This window comes from Eumetopias jubatus, unplaced genomic scaffold (assembly GCF_037043125.1).
Source record: "Eumetopias jubatus isolate StellerSeaLion01/CBP00866 unplaced genomic scaffold, mEumJub1_p1.0 scaffold_7, whole genome shotgun sequence".
Lineage (NCBI taxonomy): Eukaryota > Metazoa > Chordata > Mammalia > Carnivora > Otariidae > Eumetopias > Eumetopias jubatus.
In genome coordinates this window covers 145,722,077-145,738,122 of record NW_028274813.1, presented here as the reverse complement: position 1 = coordinate 145,738,122, position 16,046 = coordinate 145,722,077, and the positions used below count along the sequence as shown (strand labels likewise).

Genomic DNA, 16,046 nt, shown 5'->3' with positions numbered 1-16,046 from the left:
CAGTGGACATGGAAAGTGATGGATAGTACCATGGGTTATTGCAAACAGGTCAGAGAGTGGTATAATCTGATGTCAAGTGTTTCAAAGAAGTTCAGTTTTGTTTTAAGTGAAATGGGAGGAATAATGGTCTAAAAGTGGCAAGGATCCACTTCATGTCCTAAGATGTATGTATGTGGAAGAATAAAAAGTCACTGCTTTCCATAGGAGACTACAGATTTTTCATTAGAACAGTAACATGATAAGAATATGCCTGTAAACAGTCAGCAAAATCAAAATGCAACTTACCAAATGGGAGAAGATATTTGCAAATGACATTACAGATAAAGGGCTAGTATCCAAGATCTATAAAGAACTTATCAAACTCAACACCCAAAAAACAAAGAATCCAATCAAGAAATGGGCAGAAGACATGAACAGACATTTCTCTAAAGAAATTTACAAATGGCCAACAGACACATGAAAAAATGCTCTACATCCTTTGGCATCGGGGAAATACAAATCAAAACCATAATGAGATAACACCTCACACCAGTCCGAATGGCTAAAATTAACAAGATGGGAAACAACAAATGTTGGCGAGCATGTGGAGAAAGGGGAACTGTCTTACACAGTTGGTGGTAATGCAAGCTGGTACAGCCATTCTGGAAAACAGTATGTGGTTCCTCAAAAAGTTAAAAATAGAGCTACCTTAGGACCCAGGAATTTACCCCAAAGATACAAATGTAGTGATCCAAAGGGGCACCTGCACCCCAATGTTTATAGCAACAGTGTCCACAATAGCCAAACTATGGAAAGAGCCCAGATGTCCATCAACAGATGAATGGATAAAGATGTGCTATATATATATACATACACACAATGGAATATTACTCAGCCATCAGAAAGGGTGAATACTTAACCATTCACATGGACATGGATGGAACTGGAGGGTATTATGTGGAGTGAAATAAGTCAAACAGAGAAAGACAATTATCATATGGTTTCACTCATAGGTGTAATTTAAGAAACAGCACAGAGGATCCTAGGGGCAGGGAAGGAAAACTAAATGGGAAGTCATCAGAGAGGGAGACAAACCATGAGAGACTCTTAACTATAGGAAACAAACTGAGGATTGCTAGAGGAGAGGTAGGTGGGGGGATGGGATAATTGGGTGATGGGCATTAAGGAGGGCACGTGATGTGATGAGCATTGGGTGTTATATGTAACTGATAAATTATTGAACACTACATCTGAAACTAATGATGTACTGTATGTTGGTTAATTGAATTTAAATAAAAAATTAAAAAAAAGAATATGCCTTTAAGTTCCACAGGGTTCAGGGGTAGGGGTTAGGAATAGATGAGAAATAGGGACCTAAGGATACAGATAAGAGTGGGGATAAGAAATAAGATTAGGAATATACAAAACTAAATTTACTCATGCTTTCTGGGTTGTTGTTGCCAGTGCTTTTGGTGCCATATTTAAGAAATTATTGCTAAATCCAATGTCATAAAACTTGCCCTCCATATATTCTTCTAAGAGTTTTATACTTGTAGGTCTTACGTTTAAGTTTGATCCATTTTGAGTTAATTTTTATATATGGTGAAATGTAAGTGTCCAACTTCATTTTGCATGTGGAAATTCAGCTTTCCAAGCACTGTTTATTGAAAAGACCACTCTTTCACCATTGTATGGTGTTGGCACCCTTGGAAGAAATCAATTGACCAGATATATGAGCGTTTATTTCTGGGTTCTGGGTTTTATTCCATTGATCTACATGTCTACCCTTATGGAAGTACCACACTATTTTGTTTACCATAGTTTTGTAGTAAGTTTTATTATCAGAAAGTGTGAGTCCTCCAACTTTGTTCTTTTTCAAGACTGTTTTGGCTTGTATGTAGATTTTTACAGATGTTCATTAGCAAGCAAACTTACTAGTTTGCTCAGAGTTTTTATGAGATGTTGATTTTTGTCAAAAGCATTTTCTGCGTCTATTGAGATGATCTCATGGTGAATTACATTTAGCTTTGAATGTTAAACCAATCTTGAATTCTTGGGATAAACCCCAGTTATGATGTATTATCCTTTCTAATATTGCTGGAATCCATTTGCAAAAACTTGGCTAAGAATTTTTATATATAATGTTCATGAAAGATATCGGTCTTAAGTTTTCTTGCAATGTCTTTTTCTGGTTTTGTTATCAGGGTAATGCTGTGGTTATATAATGAAAATTTTCACTCCTCTTTAATTTTCTGGGAGAGTTTATATAGAATTGGTGCTCTTTCTTTATTAAATATCTGGTAGAACCAGAATCTACCACGGAAACAATCTGGGCCTGGAGATTTCTTTTTTGGAAGGTTTTTAACTGTGAATTCAAATTTTAAAGTAGGTATAGTCCTGTTCAGGTTTTTAATTTGGTAGTATACAACTTTTGTGGAATTAGTCCATTTCATATAAATTATCAAATTTGTATGTGTAGAATTTTCCTGGTATTATTTTACTCTCCTTTTGAAGATTTTACTTTTAAGTAATCTCTACACCAAGCTGGGGATGAAATTTACAACCCTGAGATTAAGAATCACATGCTCTACTGACCTAGCCAGCCAGGTGCCTCTCCCTTACTCTCTTTTTGAAGTCTGTGGGGTCTTTAGTGATATCTTCTCTGGTATTCCTGATTTTGGTAACCTATGTGTTCTCTCTCTCTTTTTTTGGCAGGCTTATCAAATATCTTTCATCTTTTTTTAAAAAGGATTTATTTTAGAGAGAGAGCAGGGCGAGGCACAGAGGAAGAAGGAGAGACGATCTCAAGCGGACTCCCTGCTGAGTGGGGAGCCCGATGCGGGGGTTCTATCTCTGGACACTGAAATCTTGACCTGAGCCAAAATCAATAGTGGGATGTTTAACCACTGAGCTACCCAGGTGCCCTCTCCCTACCTTTTATCTTTTCAAAGCACCAGCTTTTAGTTTCAATGTTTTTCTGTTGTTTTTCCATTTTTCTTTATTTCTCTTCCTGTCTTATTTCCTCCCTCTTCTTGCTTTAGATTTATTACTTTTCTTTTTCTAGTTTCTTGAAATGGAAGCTTACATCCTTGATTTTAGACCTTCCTTTTCTAAGAAAAGCAGTTGTTATAAAATTTCACGTTCATCACTGTTTTAGTTGCATCCCATAAATCGTTATATTTTTATTCAGTTCAAATAGTTCTATTTCCCTTGAGATTTCTTCTTTGACCTGTGGATTACCTCGAAGTGTATTGCTTAATTTCCAAGTGTTTGGAAGTAGTCTTGTTATTTTTTATTTTTACTTTTGAGCGTGTAGCCCAAGGTGGGGTTTGAACTCACCACCCTGAGTTCAAGACCTGAGTCAAGATCAAGAGGCTTAATCCACTGAGCCACCCAGGCGCCCCCTGTTGTATTTTACTGATTTGTAGTTTAATTCCATTATGGTCAGAGAACATACTTTATATGACTTCAATTGTTTAAAATTTCTTAAGATTTGTTTTATCGTGATACTAAAAGTTCTGATTTCCTTCTCCAAGTCCCCTTGCTACCAGCCGCTCCATGAATTCAGCCTAGGATTGCAGCTGCTTTCAGTGGGACAGACAGGAGGAGGCTCTAGCCGACTGGAGCCAACCTCGAGTCTCTTCTCCCCTGTACGTGTGCCCATGGCACACACCCTAGCCACTCCGTGCTGAAGCACCTCAGTCACCTCACGTTCTACCCCGCCCGCAGGTTTTTCGCCAGCGCTGTACGGAACCCGGGACAGGAGTGCCAGCATGAGGCGGAAATCCCGCCTCCCGGCGCCTGCGGTTGGCCCTGACCGCAAGGGGTGAACCCCAAGGAGGAAGATGAGCAGGATTGAACGAAGCAGGGGAGTAGGGAGGAAGGGCGAGAGGGCTCCTCTTCCCCATTGGCTGGTCCAGAGAGCAGCCTCTCTGTGATTGGCTGGCCGGTGGGGGCGGTAGTCCCGAGTCGGCCCGCCTCTCCGGTCGCGAGAGATACCGGGATCACCAGCGCCGGCCGAGCCAACGGCGGCTTGGAGGCTGTGTCCGCACGCCGCCGGACTGAGGCGGTGGGGCCTTTGCGCGTCAGGTCCTCATCCCCGGGGGTGGCGAGGGCAGCTAGCCGCTAGGGCGGTGCGGGTCGGAACCCAGGGCACGGTCGGGCTGGGGCGCGGCGGGCGTTGGCGCGGCTGCGGGACCTGGGCCTGCGCGGACCGCCCGCGGCGCGCGTCTCGGGCTGCCTTTCCATTTCAAAGTGATTATTGTTTTGGATTTGTCCGCAGGCGTGACTTTTGATTAATTTGTTTCACGCACCACTATTGATTGGTATGGGATAAAGCGGTAGATGCACGCTACTGTCATTTGTCGTTGAAATGTGGGCTTCCTGTCGTTCTGTTTACCTTTTGGATTTAAGGGAAGGGGATGACATTGTGATTTGGTCTCTTGTGACCGTCCATTCTCAAGGTCTCGCCGACGTAGTACAGAAACCAGGCGAATCCTGTGTGTGGCTCTTAACCTGTATTGGAAGTAGGCTTTTTCTTCCATCCTCCTCCCTGTCTCTCTCCATCTTTCTCTTCCTTTCTCCTCCTCTCCCTCCCCTCCCCCACCTGTTCTCCTCTCCCATCTTTCTGTTCTTTTTGCTGCATTAAACCTTGCGGGAGGGTCTTGGGAGAATTCTGAAAAGCTTTAGGTCTTCCAACATTTATGTTCTACTTGCAGGACTGACAACTGGGAGGAAACTGGCGGAAAGATGCCCTCTGATTCTTTCTGTTTGGCTGCCCAAACTCGACTTGACTCCAAATGGTTGAAAACAGATATACAGGTGGGGTTTTGACATGCTTTTTTCTTGGTGTGTTCCTGCCTCCATATTTAAATTTCTGGTTACGGCTTTATACAGGATGAGTACAAGGATGCAGATCGGATCTTGCCTATTAGAGAAGCAGGTTTATTTCCTATAATTTAAAATGCACCTTTATTGTATCAGTTTTTATAGATTGTGGCTACATTTTAGTTGCAGTTATGTGTAACTGCAAGAAACTTGAGATCTGTTTATGCAAACATTTTTTCTATTATTATTTTTAAGAGGTCTGTAGTATTCTTAACCTTGTTGACTGTTTTCCGGATAGTTTTGAGATGTTCAGTTAATGAGGGGAAGAAGTGACATGTAGTAATTTATTATGTCCTGCAGAAACTCACTCATTTTATGGGACCCTGTGTTTTTGTTTCTGGGGAGACAAGAGTTCAGTTGAGCTGTTTGTTTTTGTGACTGGTCTATTAAGAGGAGTGCTCAGGGTTTCACATAAAGAATGCATGAAACAAAATGTTGGCCTTAGACTCTCTAATGTTTTAATAATGCAGTTGTAAGCTTGTCCAGAAATGAGCAAATAAATAATAGCAGTAATGTTTCTATAGACTTTTTTTTTTTTACCCCAAGTTAGTTTTCTTTGCAAATGGTTTGGAAAAACTACTTTTGTAACTCCATATTAACAGCAAAAAGAAGTGTCTGAAATATTTTGTAGTATATATGGCTTTTTTTTCTCTTTCCTGAGGTTAACCATTTTAAGTATTTCTCAAGTAATCTATGTTTTTCAGTACAATCTTACATAGTGCATCACAGTTTATCAGGAGTCATGTATTCTATAAGCACTTGATCGTAGATACTTGTAGTGAAGTATTATAATCTCTCTTTACTTATTTATTTTAAGTGTTGAGTCCCAGTAGGTGTGAGAGCCAAGTGCTTAGAACTGTGTTGTGGATTTTGGGACAGTTATTAATGGGGTAATGTTAGATTAAAGCAAAAAGAATTGGGCCAAGAATTGGCATAGTAGTGACTCTTGGTTTGTTTTTGTTTAAACTTTGCTTTTTATTTAGCAATTCTGTTTGTTTTCCTTTGTCATTTTTTTTTTAAAGCGTGGTTGGGGGAGGTGAGATGAGTAATTTCTTATTTCTGAAATCTTGAGATTTAGGCAAACTGATTTTAAGACTTCATTTTTTTATTAGTGTTTGTGTATTTTGCAGAACTTGTTGAAGTAAAGAACTCTATGAAGTTTTTCTTTTTAATCATAATTGAATAACTGTTTAATATGAGTTTTAGCATCTTGATCTAAAACCAGTTTAATGCTGAGTTGAGTGCCTATGATGAGTCAGGCAGATATACATAAAAGGAAACACCATTTATGCCTTAGAGTGCTTACTATTTTACTTTTGATTTATTTAGTGTAATATATAATGCTTAGCCCTTCTTAGACATTTCAGATACTAGTCAGAAGTCCTCCAAACTCATCCTAGGAACACATGAAGAGACCTAGGTTTTGGAGAGTGCCTCAGAGGGAAAATGTGTTGTGGGTATTGAAGCTACTTAATATCATGAAAAAAGTGATCGCTGACCTTGGTTTTATATAGTTTCTCCAGCATTGCTTATTAAATGTGAGGAACAAATGTCGTTTTACCCTAACAATTGACTTAGATTTAGTTTCTCTCTTTGGAATCCTTCCTATAGACACACATTGCAGATGCAAGCCTTATATTGACAGCTTTTACCCTTACCCTATTCGGGATGTCTCTCCCAACTGGAGTGGGAAGTGTCCCATTCCTTAGGTAGGGCTTTTGTATTGGTAACAGAATTGAGACCTTGTTAATTAATATTATGTGGGGTAGAAACATGTTTCTTAGCCATAGGATTTAGCAAATCTATTTTCTGTGGCTATTTTTGTTTGAAATGCCTGTGAAGGTTTTAGTGACTTTAGAAAGGAAATATTTTTGGAAGCTGTGAAAACTTTTAATATGTGTATATTATAAAGAACACAGGCACTGATCCTAGGCTTTCTTGTTCATAGATGTTTAGGCCTACGATTTGTCAGGCCTAGGATGTTGCAACAAGCTGCCTTTAATAGAGTGCCAGTTATATGGAAGGCATATATGTGGTTTTTACATATATAATGCTTTTTACTTTTTACTTTTTCTTTTCTTTTTTTTTTTAAAGATTTTATTTATTTATCTGACAGAGAGAGACAGCGAAAGAGGGAACACAAGCAGGGGAAGTGGGAGAGGAAGAAGCAGGCTCCCCGCTGAGCAGGGAGCCCGGTGTGATGTGGGGCTTGATCCCAGGACCATGACCTGAGCTGAAGGCAGACACTTAACGACTGAGCCACCCAGGCGCCCTGCTTTTTACTTTTTCAACACTCTTTTCTGATTGTTGTGTGGAGTACCTTGAATTGCCATTTCCTTTGCAACTCTCTTGAAGAGGCAATAAAACATAGAGCTAAGAGATGTTAGCTACATAATCAGTACCATTCTTATATTTAAAGTAAAAGTCCTCTCTGATGTGTTTGGTTGTTTCTCAATGAACCAAAAAGTCAGTTAAGCAAAGGACCTATAAAAAAATGATACCTTAAAAGCTTTTTATTCTTAAATCATATATGCATATTTATTTGCTAGTTTTGATGTAAGGCTAAGGGTGTGTCTTTGAGCATGGCTCCAAGAATGGTGTTATCTTTTTCTTGCATAATCTGTACTCAGATGAATCTCCTACAGTTTCTATTTTTGGATACTTTGAAGTGGAGCATGAAATTAGATATGTATGATGCAATTTCTTTTAACTTTTTATTTTGAAATAATTTATAGAGTCACAGGAAGTTGCAAAGAAAGTAGAGAGGTCACTGTATACTCTTCACCCAGATTCCCCCATTGGTTACATCTTATGTAACTATAGTATAATATCAAAACCAGGAAATTGACATTGGTACAATGTGTGCATAGTTCTGTGCCAATTGTGTAATCACACCACAAAGATCTCCTTCCTCTTGCCCCTCTGTAGGTCACACCACCCTTCCCCCACCATCTCTGACCCCTGGCAGTCACTAATCTGTTTTCCATCTCTTTAATTTTGTCATTTTGAGAATGTCATGTGATATGTGATCTTTTAAGACTGGTTTTGTTCACAGTATAAGGCTGTTGAGGTCCATCAAAGTTGTTGAGTATATTAATAGTTAAACTCAAATAATTTATTTGTCTCTTACTCTAATCAATTTAGAATGAGTAAAGATAAAAGTTAAATTTTAAAATTAAAATTATTAAATGTATATATTGTTACTTTATGCTTAGAATATCAGTAGATTAAAGAACATAGACGTGATCATCTTGGTAAATTCTGTTCTCAGGTTTTCCAGTTGACAGATGAGATGTAGAAATAAAAGAATTTTGTAATACAGGTAACTTAATATTCATAATAACATCTGATTACTTTTTTGTCTGTAGGATAGGTAGCATAGCTCACTTTTTTATTCATGATTTGGTTATTTGTATTTTCTCTATATTTTCATTAATCTTGTCAGGACTTTAAACATTTTGTTAGTCTTTTTTAAAAAACTAACTTCTGGTTCTTAGAAAAGACTAATAATATTTATAAGGGAAAGATAAATATGAGGTTACCATCAGATTTGATAAGACTGTTTTGCAGAAGAAGATTCAGTAACATATTTATGGCTCCCAAGAAAAGAAAATGTGAGGCAAGGATGTTATGTTCTAGCAAAACTGACTTTTCAGGCAAAAGGACACAACTTTATCAATGCACAAATACTGTTCCCATGAGCTCTTCTTGAGGAAGTGAGCAGAGAAGGATCTCTAGATGACCAAATGACTGTAGATTGACATGAAGACTGATGGTGGTCATTGTACCTACAGTTATATGTGGAACCTAGAGTAAACGAGTTTTAAAAGGGAGAGAACATACTATATAATAGCTATCTGCTTAAACATGTTACTTTATGGTATAACTGTTATGCAGTGTCTAACCTATTAATCCTATGCATTGAAGTTTTCACAATGTTGTATTTTTCATCTCTAGGTGTTCCATATGGTTCTTTTTCATGTCTTTTGTTTCACTTGTCATCAGGTTCATATTTTCCTATTTGTGAGCATCTGGATGTATCTATAATGGAGTTTTTAATGTTCTTGTCTGCTAATTCCATCATCTCTATCACATCTGGATCTATTTCTTTTGATCACTCTGTCATTTCCATTGATTGATTGCTTTGGTCATGGGGTGTGTTTGCATGTCAGGTAATTTTTTATTGAATGCTGGACAATATTATGTTGTTCTGTGCTGGATTTTGTTTTATTTCTTTAAAGAGCATTAGTTTTGTCTGGCATTCATGTAAGTTTGTTGGGATCAATTTAATTTTTTCAAAGCTTGATCCTCAGGTTTGTTCAGGCTGATCTAGCACAACCTCTAGTCATGTACTAATTTATCTCTCTTACTAAGGCAGTATCCTTCTTAGGACTCTTCCAAGTGTTTGGTGTGATAGGAGGTCTATTTCATGTTGGTTGGTGGAAACACAAGCTTTTCTCAGACTGGGAATCATGGGGATTCTGCCTTTTTCTTTCTAGTGCTTCTTTCCCCAGCCTTGGTAGTTTTCTCAACCCACACCCAATTCAGTATTCAGCCCAAGACTCAGGGGATCCCCTCTGCCCATCTTTAGTGTTTACTCTTTCTCTGCAGATCCCCCTTCACCTGTATTCTTGTCATTTTAACCTCTTGTAGCTGATCTGTCTCCTCAACTCAGCAAGACCTCTGGGCTCTGTTTGGGTTCCCCTTTCCTGTGCTGCATCCTGGAAGCTGCTTCTAAGCAGTAAGCTTGGGCAATTGTAGGGCTTCATTTGTTGCCCTTCTTAGGGATCATAGCTCTGGGCTGTTTGATATATTTTGTTTGATTTTCTAGTTGATTATAGTGGAGAGGTAATTCTTAAAGAAGTTAATCTTTCATAGGCAGAAGAAGCACAGGCCTTCTTAATCTGCTTTTAATCTCCTTCAGCATTCTTAATTATAAATAATGTATTTTTTGGTTCTAAAATTTTCATGGTTTTGTTTAAATGAATTTTATTGAGGTATAGTTATATTTAGTAAGATGCATCTATTTTAAATGTTTAGTTTCGAGTGTTTTGGTATTTTGTTTACCTACTATGTTCTAGTTTCCTTGACTGTGTCTCCCCTTCCCTCTTGGTTGACATCCAGCATGCCCATGGATGACCCTTCCACTTCAGTCTTGGATGTCATGTCACACAACAGGCTGTGCGTTATGGCTTCCCAGCTGTCTACCGTGGAGCCAATGACATAGCCTACAAGGTGCTGGGAGAGCAGGAGTTAGCTCCCTATAGACTGAACATCCACCTCTTGGCAAGGACAGATAAGGGGACTGGTATTTTAATTCCTTTTCTTTTTATTCCCTCCTTGGACTGTTCCATGATTTCTTCTTACAAAACTTGTAGAAGAGTCCCACATGCCTAGTGAATGTGCCTAGTGGACAACCTGCTGTATCTCCTGTTCACTGTGGATTATGGGCCAGTGCAGTAACATAGGAGTCAGCAAACTTTTTCTGTAAAGAGCAAGATAGTAAATATTTCTGTGAGCCATATGTTCTTTGTAACAACTACTTAACTCTGCCATTGTCATGCCACAGACAATACATAAACAACTCTGTCTGGGTTCTAATAAAGCTTTATAGATACTGAAGTTTGAATGTCATCATTTTCATGTGTCACAAAATATTTTCCTTGATGATTTTTCAACCCTTGAAAAATGCAACAACCATTCTTAGCTCAGGGGCCATATTAAATCAGGTGGTGGGCCAGTTTTGGCCTGTGGGCTAGGCTTTAGTTTGCTTACCCATGTGGTAACATGTTGTATCTTGTGCTTCATGTGTTCCCTTCTCCCCCTTCCCCTGCCTCCCACTGCCCTGGGCTGGCATCTGCCAAATAAATCCATTGCTCAGGCTCTTCCTTTTAGGACAGAATCTGTGTCTATATTTCTGTTTTCTGCATCCACTCTTGATTTGTTTCTGTTTTTTTCTGTATATTTTTTTCATTTTTCTGTCACATAATCTTGCTTTATCCATTATTATTTTTGTTTGAGTTTCAGATACTATATATGAAAAATTATTGTGATCATTTGAGGCTCTGGGTGACGATTTCCCCTCTGGAGGGGATCTACCAATCACACAGCACTAGCAGTCCCAGGTCACTGCAGTGCAGTTGGGGGCTGAAATGATTCAAAATTGTGCTCCTTCCCTAGGAAGGCCATCTGCTTCTTCCTCACCACTACCTACTTCTGGTGTGTGTGGCCCTTTGAAGTTTCATTCAAAGCATGGTGTGTTTAACAGGCCTTCCCCCCATGAGGACCCTGGCTCAAGCCTGTCTCTCAGCAGCTCTGCTCAGTTCTTGGTCTTAGTCCTGCTCACAGGATTGGCAGGTGCCTCTCAGGAAAGCAGCCTTAGGTTCTTTGGGCTGTACTCCTCTCTTGGGTCTCAGGCTTGCTATTCCTAACTGCCCGATGTCTTAAAACAGAGGTACTTTAAGTTTCTGTCTGCCCTCCCCAGTTGCTTAAGAAACCTTTTCTTAAAATTTTTTTGGTGTTGATACGTTGTCCTGTGTTTAACAGGTGCTTAGTAAGTATTTTTCTGCAAGGCTAGGAAAAAAAGCCAGATACCTTTACTTTAGTATCTGCAGGTATTTGAACAGATTACATATCAGACATGTTTTAAAGATAAGTAAAATAATTTTCTAAAAAAATTTTCTAACCTATAAGTTAATCAAAATGTCATTTAAGCATTCTGAATTAGTCATTTTATTTATTTTTTTAAGAGATTTTATTTTTAAGTAATTTCTACATCCAACATGGGGCTTGAACCTACAACCCCAAGATCAAGTGTTGCACACTCTACTGATTGAGCCAGCCAGGCATCCCCTGAAGTAGTCATTTTAATAGATACTTTAAGGGTTGGCTTGCCCAATCCTGTTTAGTGTTCAAGTGTCAGTAGCATCAGTGTGGGGGACTCAGTGGTTCTCCCAGGCCTCTTCCCTGCATGTGTGGATGCATGTTGTGGTGTTGGTGAGAGGAGAACAAGCTTGGGAGTTAGGCCTTTTCCCAAATTCCACTTCTCATAGTCTCAGGGTTGTGTGATCCTGATCAAATAATTGAGCCTCTGAGTTTTAGTTTACTGTCCCTTAGAACTGAGCATGTTAATACCCCTCTTACTGTCTGCTTTTCAGGGTGAAAATGACTTTACCTGCTATGTCATTTTAGAGGTATAAAGTAAGAATGTGAGAACAATTTGGAAAAGGAACCTAAGACCAAGTAAACTGATTAGAAGCATCTGGATTCTGTCTAAAACAGTTAAAATTTAAAACCTGTATCATCACCCATTGGGTACTTTTTAATGTAAGTTAGCTATTTATGAAGACAAGCTAATAATAGACAGTTGTACAGATACTCTTAAAATGACAGATTGGTATTTCTTATTTCCTGTACAGGCGGTTCTTACAATGCTGTGATTATTTTTGATTTCCTGGCTTTCTCTTTGGGATTCTGTGCTTTCCTTCCATTGCCCTGGAATGCTTTCCTCTAGGCTTCATCTCTGCCTTCCACAGCCTAGCTCTTTCATGCCCTCCTCCAGGGAAGCTTGCTTTGTTGCCTTAGTAATGTTCCTCTTTCCTCAAATCCTTTAAGATGCCCAGACCATTGTGCTTTAAATGGTGGTTACTCAGGTCCATGGTTCATTTACATCTTTGTGTCTTCAGTCGTCCAGATACCCAATCTCCACCTTCCACACAGCTTCTGCCCTGCTTTTCTACCTCCTGACATGGTAGTAACAATTCTTATTTCCACATAAACTGGGCTTCTTCCTTGGCTTGTTCTTTAATTCATGTTTGTTTTTCTTTTTTATAGCTCTAAACACTGATGTTATTCAACCTGGACTGCATCCAAAAATACTGATGCAGTCACCTTGTGGGTAATCCCAGTGTGCTGTCAGGGTTGAGGATGTTGTTACTCTCTTTGGGCATTGGCATTTCCTCCAGGTTGTGGTCTATATTTCATTTGCTCATGACGCCCAGATTTGAATCTCTAGTCCTGACACTCTGTTAAGATCTGGATTTGTATTTGCACTGTGTATGTGTGTGTGTGTATGTATGTACATATGTGGCTGTGCATATGAATGCACGCATGTGTGCGTGGGGAGAGGATCTCCATGCTCATGTTCATAGTGCAAATCTCAGTGGTTAATACCGAGCTAGTTCTCTTTCATCTGATTCTGTTCCCTACCTCCTTTTCACTTTTCACATCTGATCTGTCTCATTTGATCTGAAATGTCTTAAGTTCTTTCCTCATCTTACCTTAGGCTGTCACCATTTTTTGGGGAGACTCTTGACAGAGGCTCCTAAATTATTTTCTGTTTCTAGTTTCTTCCTCTGTCTCCATCCATTGCACTGATACTGAGTTATGCCTTAAGTTATGATCATTTATTCCCTGGATTACCTAAAGATGGCGTGTAACTGCTGGAGCACAGCACACGTGGGGCTGTTTAGTCTGGCTCCTGTTTGCCTCCCATGCTTATGTGGTTGTGTAGGACCTGGACTGAACCCTAGCAGTATTAGCCCTCCTCTTACCTGAATGAGCAAATGAGCCAAGCTTTTCCATTCCCTCATTAAAACGTAAGGGGTGCTGAATGTTTGTGGCTCGCTCTTTATTTTTCCCCCGCCAGTTGATACTTTTATCAAGAATCATGTTTTAGTTTTAAGTATGTTTATGGCAGTTATCTTGTTAGTGAGGTCAACAAATAAAATATGAGTGCTGAAAGAAAGCTGTTGCTTCTGTGAAAACTAAGTTGGATGCTGAAATGGTTTTCTGTTGCTATGTTACAAGTTACTAGCTGTAAATTTAGCAGCTTAAAACGATTCATGTTTATTCTCTTTCCCAGTTTCTGTGGGTCAGGAGTCTGGCCAATGCTTAGCTGGGTCCTCAGCTTTGGGTCTAATAGGCTGCATGCAGTCAGGGTGTTGGCCATGCTGTGCTCTCATCTGGGGTCTCATTGGGGTGCTCTTTGGCAGAATTTAGTTCCTTGCAGTTGGGGAACTGAGTCATGGGCTCCTTGATGCTGCCCCTCTGCATAGGTGGCTCATGGCAGCTCGCCTCTTCGTGACTGTAGAGAATGTCTCTTCTGGATGGCCCCATACTCTTAAGGGCTTTCACCTGTTTAAGTAGGGCCCCAGGATAATCTTCCTTATGATAACTAGAAATCAACAGTTGTGGGACTTTAATTATATATGAGAAGTTCTTTCACCTTTGCCATAGATGGAAACAAAACCTGACAAGTACTGACAAGTGGGAGCATTTTTTTTTCTTTGAATATCACTGTGGACTTGTGTTTTTATTTACTTTGGCAGTCCACTGCAGTTATGTATTTTGATGCTCAAAATTGTTTTAAATTTGGCCAGTAGAGTCCCCATAAGGCCTTACACACCTTTTTTGGGGTACAAACACAAAATATTCCAGGCTCATTTTATTTGTCCTGACCCTGGAATCAGCCTTTTTTCCCCAAGAGCCCAGGTTTTGTTTATGGGAAGTGAGACTTAAAAATTGATGTCTGGGTGCTGGGAGTACTCATTGCCCTCAGAATGTCTGTTATTCATTCTAGCTCCTTCCCAAGCAGATGTATTCAAATATAAATTTGTATTGAGATTTCCAATTCACTTTGTTCTTAAAAATATCCTTCATTTTTATCTCTTTTACACTTAAAACCTTTGTTGCTAGTGACACTAACATAACTGTTGTAAACATGTTTTATTAACATTGCTGTATCATACAATATATGAGATAGTTTTAAGATTTTAATATCAATACTATGATTATCAGTAAGACCAATGAGTAAAGCTTAAGATATTTTTCCTTTAGAGTATATTTGACTAAAGATGTATAATTGAAAAGGCCCCTGAAATACTTTCCTTTGTGATAAACATAGGTTAATTTGCTTGTTACCAGTTGTAGATTTTTCTTTTTTATGATTTAATTTTAATTTTTGAAGATGAAAATCATTTATATGTTTAGAAGTAAAAATATATAAAGTTTACTCAAAATCTTGCTTTCATTCATCTGTACTGCCATGTTCCCTTGTCACAGGTGTCTCTCCACAGGTAATCATCATTATTCGTTTCTGGTTTATCTTCCCAGAGCGCATGTGCGTGTCTTTTTTCTTGTATCTTATGCAGAAGTTAGCATTGTTTATATACTGTTATGCCCTGTGCCTTTTTCACTTAACTGTATTTTTTGGGATGATTTTTATTAAATGTTGATGATTGAATAAATGAGAGGAAGTGAGATTTTTTTTGATTATATCATTCTTTAAGAATTGCATTGTATGATCATTCTGTAAGTTTATGTTATTTATCATTACCAGCTTGCATTCACAAGAGATGGGCTCTGTGGCTTGTGGAATGAAATGGTTAAAGATGGAGAAATTGTATATACGGGGATAGAATTAAACCAGAATGGAGAGCTTCCTCCTAGAAAAGGTAAGGACCTCTTACTGGTAGTTTTCATTTTCTAAAGACCTTTATAAATCATATTTTATAGAAATTTTGGAATGTGCAATAGGAATAGGAGTATTTAAGCGTAACTCTTTGAAATTTTGTTTTCACTTTGGAGATTGTTGTCTACATTGTAGTTAACATTATGAGCTACCTGGATTTCATTGCTCTTTGTGAATGAAGGTCTTTTCATTGCAAAGCCATCTTGCAAAATATTAACCTTCCCAGTTAATATTTCTTATTTTAAGTTTTATAATACATCTTGCCTTGGCTAACTATAAATAGTGATTATTATAAGATTGAGTGAAACAATTACTCCTGAAATTTTTCCTATATCACTCTCCTGTGGCAACATATAAAACACTTTTTGGAAGCCTTTGGCCTGTGGACTGGACTTGGCCCCTTATTTTATTTAATCTTGTATTTTTCACAGCGAAATACCAGTAAATACTGTTGTTTAGGCCTGTTGTTATGAAAAGTCAACAAGACTTTCAATGACAATTCAGTTGCTCTGGATTTTGGCCACAAATCAGAAACTGTTGAGCCTTTGAAAAGAAATAGATGCCTGTATCCACCCCAGACCTGTAGAATCTGAAAAGCCCCTCTTGAGATCTGTCGAAGTTTGTTGGTCCCGCTGTTTGAAAGTCATCATGGTGGATAAAAAAGTTACTTTAGAAAGTGGTTCTTTTTCTCTTTGTAGAATGGAGATAG

At 38.7% G+C, this 16,046-nt stretch overlaps 1 protein-coding gene across 5 annotated transcripts in view; it reads left to right on the top strand.

The window, feature by feature from the left end:
- The first annotated feature begins 3,975 nt into the window (after window positions 1-3,975).
- The window catches only part of HERC2 (HECT and RLD domain containing E3 ubiquitin protein ligase 2), a 253,596-nt gene continuing 241,525 nt past the window's right edge, over window positions 3,976-16,046 (top strand). For 4 of the 5 annotated variants that reach the window (XM_088024976.1, XM_088024975.1, XM_028087265.2 and 1 more), the window contains exons 1-3: window positions 3,976-4,068; window positions 4,698-4,800; window positions 15,206-15,320. In XM_088024976.1, coding sequence (XP_087881102.1) covers window positions 4,729-4,800; window positions 15,206-15,320 — 187 coding nt within the window. In that variant the 5' untranslated portion in view covers window positions 3,976-4,068; window positions 4,698-4,728. The remainder of the gene's footprint in view (window positions 4,069-4,697; window positions 4,801-15,205; window positions 15,321-16,046) is intronic. The other variant, XM_088024974.1, reaches the window with a different exon arrangement.